At 34.8% G+C, this 21,226-nt stretch overlaps 2 protein-coding genes across 2 annotated transcripts in view; both read left to right on the top strand.

The window, feature by feature from the left end:
• Window positions 1–15,631, top strand: part of LOC134854475 (ADP-ribosylation factor-like protein 13B) — a 169,303-nt gene extending 153,672 nt beyond the window's left edge. The window contains exons 2-10 of the mRNA XM_063870736.1: window positions 76–201; window positions 7,204–7,322; window positions 7,638–7,887; window positions 8,242–8,347; window positions 8,550–8,656; window positions 9,354–9,491; window positions 13,029–13,194; window positions 13,668–13,980; window positions 14,643–15,631. Of these exons, the coding sequence (XP_063726806.1) occupies window positions 164–201; window positions 7,204–7,322; window positions 7,638–7,887; window positions 8,242–8,347; window positions 8,550–8,656; window positions 9,354–9,491; window positions 13,029–13,194; window positions 13,668–13,980; window positions 14,643–15,121 (1,716 nt within the window). The 5' untranslated portion in view covers window positions 76–163 and the 3' untranslated portion in view covers window positions 15,122–15,631. The remainder of the gene's footprint in view (window positions 1–75; window positions 202–7,203; window positions 7,323–7,637; window positions 7,888–8,241; window positions 8,348–8,549; window positions 8,657–9,353; window positions 9,492–13,028; window positions 13,195–13,667; window positions 13,981–14,642) is intronic.
• Window positions 15,632–15,690: 59 nt separating this feature from the next.
• LOC134854752 (uncharacterized) lies at window positions 15,691–20,892 on the top strand. Its single transcript, XM_063871109.1, has 4 exons — window positions 15,691–15,858; window positions 19,590–19,680; window positions 19,761–20,187; window positions 20,680–20,892. The coding sequence occupies exons 1-4, from the start codon at window positions 15,705–15,707 to the stop codon at window positions 20,890–20,892; spliced, it is 885 nt and encodes a 294-aa protein (XP_063727179.1). The 5' UTR covers window positions 15,691–15,704.
• The last annotated feature ends 334 nt before the right edge of the window (window positions 20,893–21,226 follow it).

The following is a 21,226-nucleotide window of genomic DNA, read 5'->3' as shown; positions in this document are numbered from 1 at the left end:
TACGGAACAACTGCAAACAAAAGGTCAAAGGTTGATAAATTTAGGTTTTCTAGTGATACGTTATGTGTTATTTTCAGATTGAAATGATTTATCCGAACAATGAATTGTATAAATGTAAAATTGTAAATAAGAATCAGTCTCGAAGAGTTTCAATTGGAACTTAATGTGCCACCAGTTTCTGCGCCGACGTAAAATGTTCAGGTAAATTCTTGTGTAATGAAAAATTACTTTAATAGGTAGGTTCGTTCGGAATTTTCCAGCTAACTTACCATTTTTTGCTTGTTGCGTACCTCTGCCAATGTACATAATTTCTGCGGTGTAAAAATGACGTTAAAACGCGATTTATTTATGAGATCTGATTTCCCAGTAATTTTTATGCTTGCGATTAACAAACGTTATTCAATTCGGATGAAGACTTTTCCGGTTGACAAAATTATTTGACAGCTTGGCTTATACTAAATTACAATTTCTTAGCTTTTCCGGTACCCTTGGTCTAGAGATATTGGTCGGGCCCGAGACGGCATATTTCTTAAGTTCGGCGCTGGCCATTATATATATTATATTTTTCAATTTGGACGTTCCGTTTGAAAGAAATTGTCGGTCCATTGTTTGTCTGCTTATGCTTCAACGGCTTAGTTGCCTCATCACGGTTTTTGGTGCTGTAAGCGATTCTCGTTTCTATTGAAAGTGTTTTGCAGTGTAACGAAATAGTTTTCACTGATTTTTTTGTTTAAAAAATATTTTAAGGTCTCAAGGTCTAAAACTTTGTTCACGCTCAAGTTAATTTTTTCGCGGTACGGCTTTTGATTTTTTAAAAGTTACAGTACAGTTCCATTCTTAAAAGGACTAATTCAAAGACCACTTTTGAACTGAAAAAATTCACGAAAACGTGAATGAATTTTAGTTTCAAAATTGATTTTAATTTTCTGAATCCCCAGCGGAATAAAACAATTACCTACTGATCCAGTTTTCTCTAATGGGAAAATTTGATGAAAAAATGCCAATTATTAACCATTTTTTAAATTCAAAGAGATGAAACGTGGTGTATTTTTTTTCGAAAGGTGAACATCTTTCGGCCATGTTTGATTTATTCCACTAATTTTTTAATTTACGTAATTTGATTTTTTTTAATCTGATTTTTTTCCTAAAAGTTTGTTTGCCTCAATTGCGTCGGTTTATGTTTATGGGCTTCGTGTAATAATTTAATTGTGCGTCTCTTGATGATAAAGTTATAGCTCTAGAAATGTTTCTGACATTTGTGACAATTATTTAACGCCGACAATTGTGTTTATAGGCGTATTTTTTCAAATTGAACATTATTCCAGACAAAATTTTTGTAGATGTTTTTACTTTTTTTTACTTAATGGCTTTCGTTTCATATTTTGTGGTATCGCAAGTGGTGTGGAGCTCCGCTTTGCCTTTGTATTATTATACTATTTTCTATTTCTGTATTTGAATAAAGATCGTTATTGAATAAATGAAATCGTTATTTTTTTAGTCTTGAGGTATTTTCTTTCTCGAGAATTTATTACACTTGCGAGAGCAAGTGTTTAGTAATCGGGAACTAGACTATGTTTCCCATTAACATCTTTCTTGCAAATCTGTAAGAACTTGTGAAGTTGCTTCATTAGTGAACCTTAGCAAATTAGAGTTCCCGTTTGGCATAGAGGTAACATGGTTGTCTTGGTACACAAAGATTGTGGGTTCGAATCCCGGCCAGACCTTGTCTTTGTATGTTTTTTTTCGGAAAAAAAATGAATTGTCGGACTTTTTTCCTCTGACGTTTTGTCGGCTTAGTCGTCACATCGTGGACTTTTCTTGTGTTTTTTATTTACTCCTTTAATTTGTAAAAAAAAAAGATAAGCCTTGATGTTGTATGTTTTTCTTGGTTTTCCTTCGTTGTTTAATTCGGTATAAGTGGTTTTAGTTTATGTTTTATCGACTTACTTAACTCCTTTTGTGTCACTTCAAAGGCAATAATGGAGTGATTTTTTGAAAAGTTCAGGTAGTTTTTTGTTGAAAACTAATTGCTGAAATTTTTTGACAACAATTTCTTTTGGCGTTTTTTGTTTTCAGTTCAATGGTCGTCCACCCACTTTTTTCGGCTTATTGACCGCTCAGTAAAAACTGAAGGCTATATTTAATATTGGTGTTTGCGCTTTTCTGAATTTATTTTCATTTTTTCGCAACTTTTTTTTTGAATTTGTTATTCTCTCATTTTCTATTCGCTAGCTTGCACTGCTACCCTTATATTGTATCCGAAGTGATGGGAAGCTCCGCTCGCCTCTGTCTTACTAACTTATTCATGATTTGCTAACTTTATCATTTTTGCTTAATTGAAAGTTAAATTTTGTTCTAATCAGAATAAAATTTCGTTCTTCAAACCAAATGATTAAAGGAAAGAAAAAGGGAACTTGGCATATAGTTTCAAGCGGATTTAAATTTTCAGGCTTCATAGCGAAAGAAGAAGTTTGTGTGTTTTCTCGAATTGGTTTGTTTATTATCCTTGCAATAAGCAAGGGTTTTGTTCCATTTTAATCAGTTTTTACTATAACCGAAACTTTACAAAATTGTGATTTTACCATTTCTGGTTTTGAGTTTCTTTTTTCAAATATTCCAACAGTTTCAGTTTGTTAAATCGACTTAGTCAACTTATTTTGGTTAAGTTCGAGGGCAAAATATATACGTGTGGGATTATATGTTTCAATTTGCATGGGTCATAAAATTTTTTATATTTTATGAATGTTTTTATGACAACAGCTTAACAGGTTATGACCCAAAGTTTGTCGCCTTGGTTACCGCTCGGTAATTTTAAGGGCTGTTTATGAACTTCATTCGATACAAATTTGAACTTTTTTTAAGCTGTAAGTTCAAATTACGTTTTCTATTACGTTTTTTCAACATAATTTTTCAAGATTTGGTTTGACTTCTGTCTTGTTTTCATTCATTATCTTGTGGCGCAGTTTGTTTTTTTTGCATCGCAAGTGTTGCGAAGCTTCGGTTTTGTGTAAAAAAAATAATCTGTTTCCCCCTCTGATGACGAAACGAAAAACAGTAATTTCTGGGCTTTCTTGAGGGCTAGCTCTTTTTGGAATTTTTTCACCGTTCAATGTCGTTTTTGAGCGTTCCTTAACTTAAAGATGTATCTAGTGTAAGAAAATTTGTGAAATTAAGGAAGTGGGACTCTTTTGGATATGAAGAGTTTGAAGTTCTGAGAGCAACAGAATAAGAGGGCACAAATATCTTCGAATTTATATTGAAGCCTCATGAATTTTTTGTTTCGACCGGAATGAAGAGAATTTTGTATTCGGGAATGTAATATTTTTGTACTTCCCACCCAAAGTCACTCACCACAAAAACAACACCAGATATATTTGAATAATATCAGTTAAGAAATCATTTGGAGACGTAATTCACTCATTTTATAGAAACTTCTAAAAAAAAAAGTTCGAGGAAAATTGCTAACCTGATCATTTTTGCTTAATTGAAAGTTGAATTTTTTTCTAATCAGAATAAAATTAAGTTCTTCAAACCAAAAGATTGAAGGAAAGAAACATGGAACTTGGCATTTAGTTTCAAGTGGTTTGAAAATTTCAGGCTTCTTAGCGAAAGAAGAAGTTTGCGTGTTTTCTCGAATTGGTTTGTTTATTATCCTTGCGATAAGCAAAGGTATTGCAAACGTTTCAGGTTGTATTAATTTTTTCAAAAAAATGTGGCGTTTTTTTTGGGTTCGTGGTTTTCGTCCTAGTTTCTGTCGGTTCAATTTCCTTCTTTTTAAACCCCATTTTTCAAATCTCATAAGTTTTTTTTGTTTCACTTTTTAAAGCAAGGGTTTTGTTCCATTTTAATCAGTTTTCACTATAACCGAAACTTTACAAAATTGTAATTTTACCATTTGTGGTTTTGAGTTTCTTTTTTTTTTTTTTAATATTCCAACAGTTTCAGTTTGTTAAATCGACTTAGTCAACTTATTTTGCTTAAGTTCGAGGGCAAAATATATACGTGTGGGATTATGTGTTTCAATTTGCAAGGGTCATAAAATTTTTAATATTTTATGAATATTTTTATGATAACAGGTTATGACCCAAAGTTTGTCGGCTTTGTTACCGCTCGGTTATTGATTTCCATTTTTTAAGGGCGGTTTTCTATTACGTTTTAACATAATTTTTCAAGATTTGTTTTGACTTCTGTCTTGTTTTCATTCACTATCTTGTGGTGCAGTTTGTTTTTTTTTGCATCGCAAGTGTTGCGAAGCTTCGCTTCTGCGTCAAAAAAATAATCTTTTTCCCCCTTTGATGACGAAACAAAAAACAGTAATTTCTGGGCTTTCTTGAGGGTTAGCTCTTTTTGAAATTTTTTCACCGTTCAATGTCGTTTTTGAGCGTTCCTTAACTTAAGGATGTATCTAGTATAAAAAAATTTGTGAAACTAAGGAAGTGGGACTCTTTCGGATATGAAGAGTTTGAAGTTCTGAGAGCAACAGAATAAGAGGGCACAAATATCTTCGAAAATTTATTGAAGCCTCATGAATTTTTTGTTGTTTCGACCGGAATGAAGGAATTTTGTATTCGGGAATGTAATATTTTTGTACTTCACACCCAAAGTCACTCACCACAAAAACAACGCCAGATAAATTTGAGTAATATAAGTTAAGAAATCATTTAGAGACGTAATTCACTCAATTTATAGAAACTTCTAAAAAAAAGTTCGAGGAAAATTGCTAACTTGATCATTTTTGCTTAATTGAAAGTTGAATTTTGTTCTAATCAGAATAAAATTACGTTCTTCAAACCAAAAGATTAAAGGAAAGAAAAATGGAACTTGGCATTTAGTTTCAAGTGGATTTAAAATTTCAGGCTTCTTAGCGAAAGAAGAAGTTTGCGTGTTTTCTCGAATTGGTTTGTTTATTATCCTTGCGATAAGCAAAGGTATTGCAATCGGGTACTAGACTTTTTTCTCGTAAACAATTTTGTCCACACTTCTAGAGAATCTCTCCTAGAGATCTCCTGACATGCTCAGTTTCTTCAATTTTCAAATAAAAGAACTAATACTAAAGTAGTATTTAGTTCATACACGTTTCAGGTTGTTTTAACTTTTTCAAAAAAATGTGGGTTTTTTTTGGGTTCGTGGTTTTCGTCCGTATTTCTGTCCGTTCAATTTACTTTTTTTAAATCCCATTTTTAAAAATCTGGTAAGGTTCTTATTGTTTCAATTTTTCAAGCAAGGGTTTTGTTCCATTTTAATCAGTTTTCACTATAACCGAATCTTTACAAAATTGTAATATTACCATTTCTGGTTGTGAGTTTCTTTTTTCGTTTTTTTTTTCAAATATTCCAACAGTTTCAGTTTGTTAAATCGACTTAGTCAACTTTTTTTGCTTAAGTTAGAGGGCAAAATATATACGTTTGGTATTATGTGTTTCAATTTGCATGGGTCATAAAATTTTTCATATTTTATGAATACTTTTTTGACAACAGCTTAACAGGTTACGACCAAAAGTTTTGTCGCCTTTGTTACCGCTCGGTAATTTATTTCCATTTTCAAGGGCTGTTTATGAACTTCATTTGATACAAATTTGAACTTTTTTAAGCTGTAAGTTTTCAACTTTTGTCAAATTATGTTTTCTATTACGTTTTTTCAACATAATTTTTCAAGAATTGGTTTGACTTCTGTCTTGTTTTCATTCACTATCTTTTGGCGCAGTTCGTTTTTTTGCATCGCAACTGTTGCGAAACTTCGCTTCTGTGTCAAAAAAATTATTTTTTCCCCCCTTTGACGACGAAACGAAAAACAGTAATTTCTGGGCTTTCTTGAGGGTTAGCTCTTTTTGGAATTTTTTCACCATTCAATGTCGTTTTTGAGCGTTCCTTAACTTAAGGATGTATCTTGTGTAAGAAAATTTGTGAAACTAAAGAAGTGGGACTCTTTCGGATATAAAGAGTTTGAAGTTCTGAGAGCAACAGAATAAGAGGGCACAAATATCTTCGAAAATTTATTGAAGCCTCATGAATTTTTTGTTGTTTCGACCGGAATGAAGGAACTTTGTATTCGGGAATGTAATATTTTTGTACTTCCCACCCAAAGTCACTCAGCACAACAACAGATATGTTTGAGTGATATAAGTTAAGAAATCATTTGGAGACGTAATTCACTCAATTTATGGAAACTTCTTAAAAAATGTTCGAGGAAATTTTTGTAGACGTTTTTGATTTTTAGACTATTTTAGAGTAAATTCCATTTTTAATTTCAAACGAATCAATACGAAGAGTGTTCGTTTTGTCTAAAAAAAATAAAATTTTAAATTGCGTTATGGGACTTCGATCCTTCTTATAACAAACTAACAACGGCTTATTTGCGCAAACAAAGCTTATTTGTGCAAACAAAGCTTATTTGGTAGTATGAACTCTCTTTTTTTCAATCTAAGTCGCAAATTTTAGTGTTCATGTTGAAAGTGTTCTTTTATCGCAGTATATGCATAAGTTAATCGACCAGCTATTAAGTACAGCTAATGATAAGGATATTAACTCAGACTATCATATTACAAATAGCACTTTAGCTTCAAGGTATCATGGATATGTAGCGCAGAGGTAGGGAAGGAGACGCGCAACAAAATAAGAGGGTTCAAATCTGGTCAGTGTCGGATGTTTGTAATGATTTTTTTTCATAATGTAGTTAAAATGCGTCCGCTCGATAAATTGAGGCGTGTTAAATGGTAAATTTTTGTTATCAAATTGACTGGTACAGCTAATGCGTCATAGTTGGCCTGCGTCCTTTAGCTATTATGTAGACTCATAATTGGCGTGTGTCACCTCAGAAATTATGTAGACTCAAAATTTTACTCATTCAGTTTTTCCCAGTAGGGTTATCAGTCATATTTTTGCTTGTGTATGCGAAGTGCAACTTCGCCTGTGTGTTAACCATTAATATTTTTTTCGGTTGAAAGGTATAAAAAATAATTTTAGGTTGATATGATCTACAATATAACTTTAGGTTTCAAAAAAGTCAGTACGGAAAAATTGGTTTTGCTTAATCAAGCCGTTACGAGGTTGAATTGAGCTAGCTTAAGGTCACTTCTGCCTTCCGCTAGTCAAAAACGGTATTAAAAATTTTTTCGATGTGTTTTTTTTTGCAAAATTAGTTGATCTCGGATCTTTTCTACTTCTTGCCTAACAAACGAGCTATTCTTGCTTCTCTTTGATCTAGTTTGCTGGGGAACTGTTACTCTAACAAGAAACGAGCTGCACAGTCTAGAAATGTAACCTTGATAATTTTGGGCTTCGACAATGCCGGGAAAACAACCACTGTCAGGGATCTGAAAGGAGGTAAGTTACCAGAATTCATTAAAGGATAAAAAAAACTTATCTTTTGAACAAAATAAATGTAAAAATTAATGTCGCAGACTGTAGAATCTACTTCTTACTTTAACTAACTGCCCAGATAATTTTTTTAAAAATTACATCGCCTTAGTAGATTTTTGTGACCAAAGTAATAACTAAGTTCAGTTCAAATGGATACAGTACTCAATCAGAAAGTAGATATGGGTTATGTAGTATGGAAATTTGTTTTTATTCTTTAGGGTTTAAATTGGATGTTTATGTACGAAGTGTTTTTTCACTTAATTTTTTGTTTGTTTTCAGAGAGCAAAGAAGACGTCACTCCTAGTTTAGGCTTCTCAAACATCTCCCTCAAATTCGGCCGACTGAACATAACCCTGTTTGACGTCGGTGGAGGACCAACAATAAGAGGCATATGGTCCAGCTACTATGCAGACGTGCATGGGTTCATATACGTGTTGGACTCCACTGACCTTGGGAGGTTAAATGAGGTCAAGAATAGTCTGCAGAAGGTGATGATGGAGCCGACGTTGAAGGGCAAACCGTGTCTAATGTGAGTGAAGTTTACTTGACATAGAAACCTTGTTGTCAAAGATTTGTTAATTTCTCGTTTGTTACGACAATGATTTGGAGTACTCGTTGCATGTCTTTCCAGCTTTACTGAATTTCGGCATTGATATTACAACCCATTATACTGGGGTCACCAAAATTAGGAGGGGGTTCGTGGAATATAGAGAGTTGATTCTTTCTCTTTTTTTAATGTTTGAAAATAGCAATAGCAAACATATCTACTCAACAAGGTTTTATGAGACAAAGGTTGTTTTAAGGCAATTTTCAGCAAGCTGATTTGAAAATAAAGTTTAAAGGCGCTTTTGACCTATTTTCTCTTTATTTTTTTATTTTTCAGTTTGGCCAACAAGCAAGACAAAGAGGGTGCTCTGACGGAGAGAGAAATAGAGCAGATTTTGGATCTAGAATCTCTCGCCACTCAATCAAAGTGCAGCTGCAGATTAGTGAGTCTAAACTAGTTTTTTACTCCTTAGTCTCATAGAAGCGTCAATAGATTCAAATAATGAACGCAAAGAGGTTAATTTTACTTCTTGGTGCTTGCTTGGCGTGACCAATAAATTTAAAATCTCTGGTTTTGTAGCCAATTTAGAAATTGTTTAGAAATCAACTCTTAGTTAATTAATTAACCTGGAATTTTGTGTTCAGCAAGTGTGTTCTGCTCTGAACAGTGGCATTGGAAGCACAGATCTGCCAAACAAACCATCCAAGTGGAACAGTAAAAACAAACAGTCACAAATAAAAGACGCTTTCAAGTGGGTTCTTTTCACTAAATTCCATGTCAAATAGCACCAAATATGAATTTTTTGTTAGAAAGTAGACCAACCAAAAACAAGCTAGCACAAAAACATGAAAAAAGTGATCGATCCAAGGAAAAGGCTGACGGAAATCTTAAAATATGGGAGTGTTGCAGAATCTCCAGCTGGGATACTATCACGTTTGGTCAAAAAATGTCTATATTAAAGCATCAGTGACGTACGCAGAAATTTTTCTGGGGGAGGTGGTGGTGGTTTTGGTTTTTCGAAAAATTTTGCGGGCTTTTTTTAAGTCAATTCATTTGATTTTCTGAGCTCTCTGAAAATACTAGGACCTTTTTTTGTCAAAAATTTATTGCAAAGCTGGCAAATCTTTCAAAAAAACAGGCCAACAAAATGCGTTTTAAGACAGGCATTTTTCAGCGCGCACTCCCCCCTCAAACTTAGTTATATTGGTGCCGAAGGCGCCTTCAGAAAATTTTTGATGTTGGACAGCCAACAATGGATCTCGAAAACTTATACCAAAGGGGGACCCTTTGGTAAAATTTGGCAACCATTAGTTAAGGGGGCGGGGGAGGGGTCGACCTCCCCCCTCGACACTCTACTATATATCATTAAAGGTTCTTATGCATTCACCTTTAAATTTCTTGCTCATGAGAAGTTTAGTTCAAAATTTAAATATTACGTATGTATGTAGATGGATAGTGGAGAGTGTTTTGGACGATTGGGAGTCCCTGGATGAAAGAACGAGTAGTGACATGAAGGTGGCTAAGGAAAAAGCAGACGAGGAGCGCAAGGCAAAGACTGAACGAATAGGAAAACTGAAAGAAGAGAGGTGAGCATCAATCATTACTTTGCAGCTACGTTATTACATTTGCGATAACAAGCATGTTGCAACCGGGTTCTAGACTTTTTCCCCTAAAAATTTTTGATCATAGGACTCATCTGGACTCATTTCCTGGGGGCCTTTTGGCAACAAATTTACCGCAACAGCATATTTTGTGCACGTTAGATTTTAAAGTATCCGTACTATTCGAAATTTGCTTCTATATTGATTGAAATTTTACCAACTCATTTTGTTTAATTTTCCGTTTCCTTTATTAGGCTTAATAGCCCTATTTCGCCCTATTTTTTTTAAATCACTTTAATGACCTCATATTGCAGCGTTTAATGAGTGAAATAAAATGTTTGTAAACGTATGCGTGTTTTTTTAGGGTGAGGGGACTTAAATACTTCTTTTGATTACTTTAAAGTCTCTTTAATTTTTTTTGGCCTTAGAAGGTTTCTGCATAGGTGTTTTCGACTTTTTGCCGCTTGGTAAGTTTTGTTCCGGTAGTAATTTCTTCCGTTGCTTCCGAATTTTCTTATCTTGGCTTTTTTTTTCAAAACTAGTTTCTTCAGATGCTTCTGACTGCTATTGTTTTGGGTATGTGTTTTTTTTTCAAAACTATCTTAATTATTTTGATAGATGTAGTTTTTTGTCTTTCTCGAATATTTTGATGCTAATTTCAATGCTGCCAGTGAAAATATTTTAGAAAATTAGAAGAATCAATTTAATTGCATTTCTCAACACTTTCGGGAAATTTGATGTTGCAGCTCGAGTTACGACAGAAAGGGATTTAATATGGTACATTGCTCGAAAACATCTTAAGTTTTTCGTGCTACCGTATTTTGCATGGTAAAAATTATAGGAATCCTAAGTGTGGCGGTGTTACTTTTTTCAAAGTAAAAGGCATTTCATTTGAATGTGCATCCGATTACTTGAACATGCATTGAAAGCTTTAGCATAAGTATTACGAAAGCATCTGTGGCAATTGGTAAAAAAAGACATATAATTGGTCTTTATCGGTGCTAGATCAACTACCGTTGCCGTTTTCCATTTTAGACAATTAAAAGAACTATTTGCAGAAAAGGAGAAACCTCTGTATCACATATTTGTTGATCTCGAAAAAGCTTTCGACCATGTTCCTCAGGATTTGATCCCATGGGCTGTGAGGCAACAGAGTTCCTGAAAATCTGGGACGATTGATAATGTTTCTTTACACCAAGTCGAAAAACAGAGTTCGCCGGCGCGAAGGATGCAGTGAAAATGCACTCTTCGAAAAACCAAAAAATACCCATGCGCTTGTTGTTTAAAGGGACTCGGTTCCATTTCAATAAGCTGCAATTATTGTAATGAATGCGTGAATGAGTAATGTAGTGGTATGAGGAAACTATCGAAACAATACTAATTATGTTTGTCGAAGACGCAATACTCTTTCATTTTATCGCTGAAATCAGGATGCTACTCTACGGATCAATCAATCTGAAACCCTGGTTACTGCTATCTGGGTGACATGGTTTCTAAAGTAAGTGAGGCATTACGTGCATCATCGGTCAGAATAGCAGCTTTCTGGACGAAAGGGCGGCAAATTGCGCCTCTGCTGCTGAATAAAGATATTGACTAGATAGATTACAAGGTGTCATATCTACAGAGCTTGTCTTCGGCCAGTTAGTTCTGATGAATTGCTCTGAAACCTGGGCGCCGACCTGGGCGATATATAGCTATCATAAGAGTGCTGACATGGAAGCTCTGCGTAGGATTACAGGAGTCAGTTATCAAGACAAGCAGTAATTAAAATGACAGGTCTTGTTGATCTGGACAAGCTACAAGTGCTGTCACAGCTACGATGGTTTGACCATTTCCACCGAAGAGAATGCGGTAAAATCAGCAGACCGTATGTCAGTTTCCATGAAAAGACCACCAGGAAAACCGAAAAAGGCTGGATCCATTGTGTTAAACGGGACTTGAATACTTAAAGCCTCAAACCCACAGACCGCTGATCGAATGGCAGGGAAAAACGTATTTTCTTTCATTAATTATCTTGAAGGCATTTTCAGAATGCCCTCATCTGAATGCTGGAATTTGTCAAGATTTCCAGATATACCATTGCTTACGCACTTTCCGAACGTCAAACCCTTCACAGTGGGAATACGGACAATAAATGCATTGGTAGTTTATAGTAATTCTGTAATTTGTAATTTTACTAATTCGAAACTGGTGTATTTTCTCCTTGTCTTTTCTTTTGCTCAAAAGCTTTATTATACCAGTATGGTTTCGACTTTTGTTATATCGATTTACGGACCTAATTTTTAGCCGCTTGAAAAAAAATAGTACTTGATGTTATCGTGGAGATGTTAAGTTTCAGGTTATCCAAACGTCATAAACTAAACTAGTGTTTATGGCAACAGTTATTGATTTAGCTCAAAGGGCGTTTACCCAATTTTGGCTGGCTTAGTTGAACGCTTTTCCTCAAATTGAACCTCGAAGGACAACTACTTTTGCGACGTTTTCCAAAAAAAACTGTGACATAGTGGCTTCAGTTTCAATTTCTGTTTGCTAGATTATACTAACAATTTGTTCCGGGTTTAATGCACTTCTCTATTTTGACAACTTTGATTTTTGATTTCTTCAAAATTCATTTTCAAATTTACTGAGATTTACTTTATCATTTTTTTGTTGAATTTGAAAACTTTTCAGTCATATAGATTTTTCAACTGAGTGATCTTTAATATATTATATTTTCTAGCAAGGTGAATTCTTATACTCGGGTGACCGATTTCTTTCTTTCGACCACAAAGATGGATCGAATTTGTAATCGGGTGTTTTAAGTTTCAGCGCAAATAAAATTTAGCGTCAGATGGAATGAAAAGCTTGACTTAGTTTCAAAGTTAAGTTTTATTTTGAAGTGTCGAAATTTAGGTTCATTAAAAACTGCATATTTAGGTTCATTTATCTATCAGTTCATTGAAAACTGCAATTCATTGAAAACTGCATATTTAGGTTCATTTATCTCTATCTGTACATTAACTTTTTTGGATTAGTGTAATTTAGTCCATGCATTAATTACTGAAAGGAAGGCGAAGAAAAGGAAATGGCGCAAAAATACGAACGATTTGTAGTTTCGAAAGTGGGACTTTAATTAATATATTTCGCAGCGGGATAATAACTTTTCCATTTCATCCGGTTTTCGTAAATTTGGTCATATTTAGCGGAAAATTTCAATCATAAAAGATTCTTGAAATTCAAAAAGCTTCAACGTGATGAATATTGTCACCGAAAATTGAAAGAAAATCAAACAGTTAATTTTTTTTCGCAATTTTTAATCAATTTATCGAAATTTTTATCCAGTTTTCATATATTAGGTTTGTTTTATCAGAAAATTGTTCACAAACTGCAAAAAATCAGTCGATCTTTTTGCGTCCTTTAGTTCATTGGCAGTTTTCCAACTGTCTGTTTTCTAAGTTATTTTCGAATCGAACAGAAAAGTCAGCGGAATCTTGAATATTTTTTTTAAATTTCAACATACAATTTAAAGTTCGCGTTAATTAGGGAAAAGAAAGTACAAGAGAAGGAAGAAAAAGACAGCGGTGCAACTACAACTACAGCCACCTTTGCGAAGGATAATAACGACAGATTGACAGGTGCGGGGGAGGGGGCAAGTGACGCTGCCCTCTCTTTGAGTCAAGACAGAATGAAGCAGTTTGCCGAAGTCATGGTAAGTCAGATGAAGCCTCTTATCATCTCCCCCTACAAACTTTCCAGCTTAAATATAGAAATTGTAATAAACAATTTGTTTCAATGGTAATTAAATTTATCTATGCTGTCACTCGAAAAGTTGTTCAAACAAGCTGTCTGTGCCATAAAACTCAATGTTTGTATTATGATGGAGAGGAGGGATAAAATTCAATGTTTGTATTTAAGTTGAATCAGCTGAAAACGGAATAAGCCAGCGTTCATACTAATAGTTTTTCGAGTCAATATCAACGTTTTTTTTGTCAAGGCCAGAAAAGGTCCCGAGAGTTGTTTAGTTTGTTACCATATGTCAGTCTTTTAAAAACAAAATTGCAGCTCCTGAAACGATATACGATATTTGATGATATTTATAAAAGGAAACGTTTTTGATGTGATATTTTGTAAATTGTGTTAGAAAAACAGGATTTAAAATACCCTTAATTTTTCTCTTTTTAGCAACAAGTGGGTAATGATCTAAACAATAGTTTATCAGAATCAATGCGGTCCAACAAGAGCAACCTTGGTCGAACCCCGATTTTCTCTACAAATTTTCACAGTCCGAACTCCAATTCTAGTGAAAATGGATCTAACTTAGAGCTGGAACGAAATATTGGATCGAGTATGAATCATCCGCACTCGGGTAGAATCGAGAATGTTTTCATTGTGGGCGAAAATCGATACCGGGAAAGAAATTTGGCGGGTGATAATGGCCTAGAGCTGCAACATAAAGGCGCTGATAGTCAGAATCACAGACAACTACCTCCTCTAAGTAAGATTTTAAGAGATGGGAATGTTTTCTCAAATATCACAATGAGAAGGCTGAAATGTGATTCATTGATGATTTATAGAAGATTTAATCAAGCCCGTTGAAATAACATTTCTCTTGAAATGAAATAGTTTTGTATTAAATTTTACATCATCAGTTTAATCATTACGGTATCCGGAAACTATGATTTCGGGGATTTTTTGTTTGCAGTTCAGGTCGAAAACTTATAAAAAAAAGACTTTCTTATACAACAAAGATCTTTCTAGAAGCACGCTCAATGTTTTCGAGCGGCGAAAGACTTTTTACCACGGGGAAAGACTTGACTAGTTATTTTGCAAACCCTTGTTCAAAAATCTGCTCAACCTTAATCGACTTATAAAATTTTCTTTAGTGGAATTTTGTTTGGATATATTTTAAGTCACCGTATAATTTTTAATCTTTCACAATAAAATATTTCAGCCATTTAAACATGAATTGAAGTTAAGTGTGGTGACTGAGTTGTAACAGCTGGCGGCCCGGTCAGAATGTCACTGAAAATATCAATAAAAGTTGTCAGTTTCAAAATAATCTATAATTGAATTTAAGTGCATGTATTTAATGGAAGCATGTGCTTGAATCATCCAATAATATGTATTATACCATGTAATAGCTAATTGGTGTTTTAGATGATGAAGCAATTTCTAAAGTGAAGCAACAAAAGAAAAAGAAAAAAGTGAAGAAAAATCAACTTGAACCCTTTTCGCCTCCTGAAGGGGACCACAAAACACCTCCGAACACCTCCCCTTTCGTTGAGATACAACATAAAGATAAACAACAGTCAGAATGGTCTGCTAATAACGACCACGTCGAGTTGAATTCAACTACCGATCAAGAGTCCATCTCACTATCTGAAAATATGCGAGAAGTGAACACCTACAAAGAGCGGAAGAGAGACGATGAAAGAAAATTTCGAACAGAAATTGATGATACAATTTCTGGCCAAGTCACTAGACTTGAAGAAGATACAACATGGACCTCATCGGACGATAAGACGAAAGAAAAGGATGTTGGAAAAATAGTTCTAGAAAATTTTCACGTGACTGAGTCGGATTTCTACGACTCGGATTTTGTGAGCGACACGAATAACACTGAACAACAAATGTGATCAGATTTGTTTGTCCAATATTTATCCAGTTTCAACAATGGGTGAGTTTTTCATGCGCGAAATATAGTCCAGCCAATCAGAATTCAGTATTCATAAATTTGCAAGAAATAAGCGATAAAATCAGTCATTTTTGGAGGTTAAAGACCGTTGCTTGGCTGAGAAGTTTCGTGCATTCGGTCCTTCGCTCATGAGAAAAGCCCTCACGCTTTTGAAGTGAATCTAGGCTTTTAAATTACTAAAAAATTGATGAAAATTGAAGAAATATTCTGAAAAGATCTTGATAATGTATAATTCTCAATTTGTGAAAGAAACTGGACAATTGCATGACGCTAAACGAGAATACTTTTATTTTTTGACGTCCTAACTATCAAATGTTGTGTATAAAATATTGCTATGTAAAAATAACTTGCACGTAGTGTAAATTAATCGTATGCACACGTACTAATTGTACATAAACTTCATTATATGTATATCCTAAACTTGTTTTCCTAGAATTTAGTTTGACTCATGCTTTTTGAAAATCCGATATCCAAAAGATCAAATCGAAATTGGACGATATTTCAGTGAACATAGTTTTTTGAAAATGAGGCTGTTTAAACGGAATAGCCAAAGCAAGATCAAGATTGAAGGTTTAGTCTCAAAGAATGAACTTGATAGTCAAGAAACAAGTGAATTTACTTCTGGATCAAGAGATATTACAGATCTCATTGGACATTTGAATCAAGATAAGGCTGAAGGTTGGTTATTGAGTAAATTTAATGGAAACGGACTAGCGCTGTTTGGAAATGAAAATTATTCAGCCTTTAAAATTAAAAAAAAACTAACTATGAAAAAAAATATTGGCTCAGCAAAATCTGAATAGTAATTATCCTAATTTTTACCAATCCTCGCAGTGATGTTATTTGATGAAATCAAGACGCAATGGGCCATGTAACAGGTTAAATGGTGGCTATGATACTCATTGAGCTTCTTGAATAAAACTTACAAATTACAAAATGACTTCAATCTCAAAAGAATTTTAAAACAGTAATTGAAATCCTAAATGTATCCGTACAAAGGAAATCACTTGAACATTCGGAACAACTTTATATTTATGAATTGTTTTTTTTTCTAAAAAGTTTAATGAAGTTTTTCCTAATGAAACTACTTAGAAAATATGAATGGTTTCAAATAGTTAATGGTTGGGATGGGCTGTGAGTCGCATAGAGAATTTTGGGAAAAGAATTACCAGTTTGGCTGATAAAATACAAAACAAAAATTTGATATTAATCTGAACTTAATGAAATAAAGTATGGGAGGCGCTAACTGAAGATTCAGGAAGTAAATTTTAAGTAGTTGGAACAATTCAAAGATTACTTAAACAATAGTTTATTTTTCCGTCCTCTTCAACGAATATTTCAGATATCGCAGGAAAAGTTGGTGAGTAATCTAGTTTGCTAAAATATTAAAGCTGTTGTGCTTTTTCCGTGAAGGTCTTGACTGAATTCTTAGTTGATAAAACTTTTTTCGAAACCAACTTGCCGCTATTGAAGCGAAGGGAGTGCAAGGAGAGTCATCTTCGTAATTTCACTTGACTCGTAGTGTTATAATTTCAATCTACTATTTTTCTAACAAAGAGTTTATGCGTATCAGCAAGCCTTATCTGAATCCGCTTTTAAAGCACAATGTTTGCTGCCTGGTTGGTTTTTGTAAATAAAGGTAAGGATCAATGGCTTAGAGCCAGACTTGTTAACGGGCCGCCATAATTGAGGCCCGGTCCGGCCCGATATAATTCAAGTCGAGCCCGTTGGCGGCCCGATAAACAGGGAATTTATTAAATATCGGCCCGTTGCTGCTTTTTTGGTAAAACACAAATTTGTTTCAAAACAATTTTAATTAATTGTTTTACTTATTTATACAGACCTTTTTTAAAAGCCATGGAAACCATTTCAATTGCCTCAACGGTTGTAGGCGAAAGTTTTGCCCGTTTTACCGAATTTGTTTCTGCAGTGAATCGGCAGTGAACGTAGTAGTCATGTCGTTTAGCACACTGCAAGCTGCAAGTTGGATAGTCAATAAAAGTAAGGCCCGTTGGGGCCCGTTGACAAAAGTGAAAACCTCAGCCCGGCCCGTTGAGGCCCACGGGCGGCCCGGCCCGTTGACAAGTATGCTTAGAGCTCAATGGAATCAATTTCTAGTTAGTATATCTGGTTTGATTTTCATAGTCTCGAAGCAGTGGTAATATCTTATTTTTACCCTTGCGAAGCTAGTGTTTTAGTACGCACCTTCTTTTTTTCCAACCTAAGTCGCAAATATGGGTGTGACACCCTTTAATGGTGCGGAACCTTTACATATTTTTGATAGCATGTGCTTTTACATTCGAATGGCAATAAATTAACCTAGCTGATGCATTTTTAATTTATCAAATGAACTGAAAAAAGCTATTTGTTTCAATCACAATTACAAAAACTTGATTTCAGAAATTTTTGTAAATCAATATATCTCGGAGTTTTTTGAAATGCATAATTTATACAATGTGGCTCTATGCACATTTGGTGTGAATGCCCTCAGTCTGTTATATTTCAAATCATCAATTGCAAAATTGAGTCCATTTGTATTTGGTGCTGAACCGCATTTGCAGTTTGTTAGCATATGTAGCTGCTTTATTTGTGACTAGTGTTTATCGGTTGTTAAGCTTGATTCGCTGAGGGTATAGTGCGTGAGACTCAAAATCTCTTGATTGCAGTAGGTTCCAGATTCGAATCCTACATGTAGCCGAGTTTTTGCTAATTCGAGGCTTATTTCTACTTTTTCGTATTTAACTTGATAGAGCTGCTTTTTGGTCGCGTTCTTGCAAGTGTTTGCGAAGCGCAGCTTTGCCTCTGTGTCTAATATTTTTTTGTAGAAATTAATAGATCGATTTTGTCTTTTTTCCACAGATATTTGTTAACTTCAGTGTTGGTTTTGTGTAATAACGTGCAGTTTTTATGAAAGTTAATTACTATGTTCAGGTTGTGGATATCTAAACGTGTTCTCAATTACAATGAATCTTGTTTTTGCTTCTCACGTCAGCAAAATCCTTCTTTTTAAACAGTTGAAAAAAAAAAGAATTTATAATACTTCCCGTGTTGTCTAGATATGATCTCAATGTTTTCTAGTTGTATCTAAAATTTTAAAATGAAGCGCCGCATCAGGATTAACTGTGCACTTTTCCATATAACTCAACGTCTGTTTGGTAAAAAGTAAATAACAAGTAATTTAAAAATGCATTGTTTCAGCAGAAAGATTGTGGAAAATAAAACAATCCTTAGCGTCCGTATTAAAAATTTTATTTGTCAAGTGGAACTATAAATCTGGACTGTACATCGTATTTACACTTTAAGCTTGCGAGCATAGTGTATTATTATGAACCTACTTTTTTCCAACCTAACTCGCAAATCAAAGTGTTCATTTAGTGATACTTTTGCTATAATCACGATCTGTAGCATTGGAAATTTCATAGCATCTATTCTCTGTTTCAGTTTTGGCTAGTATTTATTGAATATTGAACATCCGTGGCCGAATGGGAAAGAAGTGAGACTCATAATCTCTGTTTCGAATCCGTCGCGTAGCACGAGTTGTACTAATTTGAGGCTTTTTTGAATTTTTCTTAGTTCACTGAAGAAGAGCCGCTTGCTTATCATTTTCTCGCTAGCGTTTGCAAAGCGCAGCTTCGCCTCCGCGTTGAAATCACTATCTTAGGTTGCGTGTTTATGCGAGTTTCAATTGGGCATTTTTTGGAGCCTTGTTTTTTAATAGACCCCGGTCTTGCTCAAAGCAGAAGCATCTGTGGGAAGGGGGATGTCATCGATTTCGCTTTAGCCGGTCCCACATTGAGGGATGATTGAAAATCAGACCCCCTCTAACCGTGACCGAAGTGGGATTCGAACGCACTACGCTCATTTTGAGAGATGTGCCTTACCCACACTCGGCCATAGCCGCTCTTTGGAGCGTTGTACTCCTCGCGTATAACACATTTTGGCTAAAATCAAGTTCGTTAAATGGCAACTAAGGCAGGATGAAGGACAGGCTCCTCTACAAATCCGCAACTCACTAAAACTGTATTTTTCTCAATAGTGATTTTCCATATATAGGTCGCATTGGTTTTTTCGGGAAAAGTCTTTAGCTTTAATCGCGCTCTTTGAATTTTCACGATTTAAATTTGTTTTTTTTTTAAATTTAATTCAAACTCATTTGCAAAAGAAAGACAAATTACGTTCTCCAATACCAAAACATCAAATTGAGCGCAAAAACGTGACGACTTCAGTTTCGGCAAAAGTTGATTTTACTTTCCAGAATTCCCAGCGGAGTACAAAATAAATTATCTGTTGAACCTATTTCTCAAATTAAGTTGGATTATATGTTTAGAAGCTCGGAAGTTGATTTTTTTTCTTGTTCATTGTTACTTTTCCGTCCGTTTGTTGGATATGTTTTTTACTTTTCCTTGTAGAAATTTGTTCATTTGTGGAGACTGATTGTTTCGATCAGGATTTGCCAGCCATTCAAGAGCGGGAAAAAGCTTTCATCAGCAAACCCACCAGGTAAAAAGAATTCTGTTTGGCTATAAGCCCAATTCTAATTTGTATATATGCTTAAAGTTTAGTTTTTGTTGTATACTTAGTTATGGAAGTCAACCACTTGCTGTTGAGAAACCCAGTTTATTTGAGAGCAATCCGATTGCGACAATTGTCGATCAAGATTCTTCAGCCTCAAAATTAACCTCGAAGACTATTGAAACTGTTGATATAGAGTCAGCCGATGAACCAACGTCAGAAAGTAAACGGAAATCGGTGAAAGACTATTTTGCCATTGCCTCAACAAAAATTACCAATGCCAAAACTCCCGAAAGTTCTATGAAAACTCCGACTTCGAGAAAAAGACAAGTAGATGCAGAAATTGAAAAAATTTTTGGCGGCGAGTCTGAACATGTAACTAAGACACCCAGAGTGAAAAAATCGAAGAAAGCCAGACTGGCTGAAGGTAGCGAAACGTCATTTGCAGTTCCTGATAGCTTGAAGGGGCTGAAGTTACAGGACTTGGGAAATCAGGTATTTCATGTAATTTAGCTTAAATTATATGGTCTAAGGCATGATACGCATCCTTGAATTACACTCGACAATTGGTTTCATGCCTTTTTTTGTTATATAAAAATTGACACAATGTTGAAGGATGCAGCGTTTCTGTTTTTCATCTTCGGGCGCTTAGGGAGCCAATATATGTAAATGAAACGAAATTTCAATTCAAATATAATTGTATAATTCCAAAAGGTAAACAAGGGTATCCGACCAATTTTGGTAAATAGTTTTCACGAAAATAATTTTCTAGAAGTTCAGATAAATTTTTAAACGAAAAATGACTGTGGTCGGATCATTCTTTGCGTCTTGTAAAAAAGGGTGCTTTATTCTTATTCAAAAAAAATATATTTTGGGTTGAAAATTGTGTAGTTAAAAACATAAGCGAGATCATCTAGCAGATCACAAGAGTTATAACGTACACCAAATTTTTTGTGGGGGAATGGAAAAGAGCCCAAATTGCTTTAGAGCGTGATCGAAGATTGGTTCAAGTGCCGTCGGAATCCAGGGTCTAGCCTGGACACCCCAATTCTAAATAAGAGACCACGCCCACCTGTGACCAGAGTGAAAAGATGTCAAGAGAGTCTGCAGACAGTGTCATTGGCGTCACTGGTGAAGGATTTGAAGACATCGAATCTGAAACTGGTCAATTTTGTGTCAGATTTGAAAAACTATCTCTGAATTTGAAGAATCGTTGAATGAAAAAAATTATGATCATGGTTTTTTTGGTTTCGTTAATTTAAATTGAGTTTTTTTTCTATACCATGCGAGGTTTAAGGGGCGGAGGCTCCCCTTCTGGGATTCGACCACCTGACTGCCGAAAGAGTCCTCCTTTGGTATCGTTTTGAGACATTCAATGATCGGTTTTAATTTGTTTGTGACATTCAATGGTTGGTATTAACTTTTAACAAAACATTCGTTAACCCAAGCTCACATTAGAGCTCGCAGTTTGTTCCTAAGTTTTAATCGAAAAACGCGACAATCCAAGCTTTCATCCCTCGAGAAAATCCGCCCC

This window comes from Symsagittifera roscoffensis, chromosome 9 (genome assembly GCF_963678635.1).
Source record: "Symsagittifera roscoffensis chromosome 9, txSymRosc1.1, whole genome shotgun sequence".
Lineage (NCBI taxonomy): Eukaryota > Metazoa > Xenacoelomorpha > Acoela > Convolutidae > Symsagittifera > Symsagittifera roscoffensis.
The sequence above is the reverse complement of the archived record's forward strand: the minus strand, read 5'-3'. Positions and strand labels throughout refer to the sequence as shown.

What these genes read in the sequence shown, in the direction of transcription:
- LOC134854752 (XM_063871109.1), top strand. Translation starts at nt 15,705, where the DNA reads ATGAGGCTGTTTAAACGGAATAGCCAAAGCAAGATCAAGATTGAAGGT. An exon ending in TTCATCAGCAAACCCACCAG is followed by an intron (nt 19,681 to 19,760) that starts GTAAAAAGAATT and finishes TTGTATACTTAG; the next exon opens with TTATGGAAGTCAACCACTTG. An exon ending in TACAGGACTTGGGAAATCAG is followed by an intron (nt 20,188 to 20,679) that starts GTATTTCATGTA and finishes AAATTGCTTTAG; the next exon opens with AGCGTGATCGAAGATTGGTT.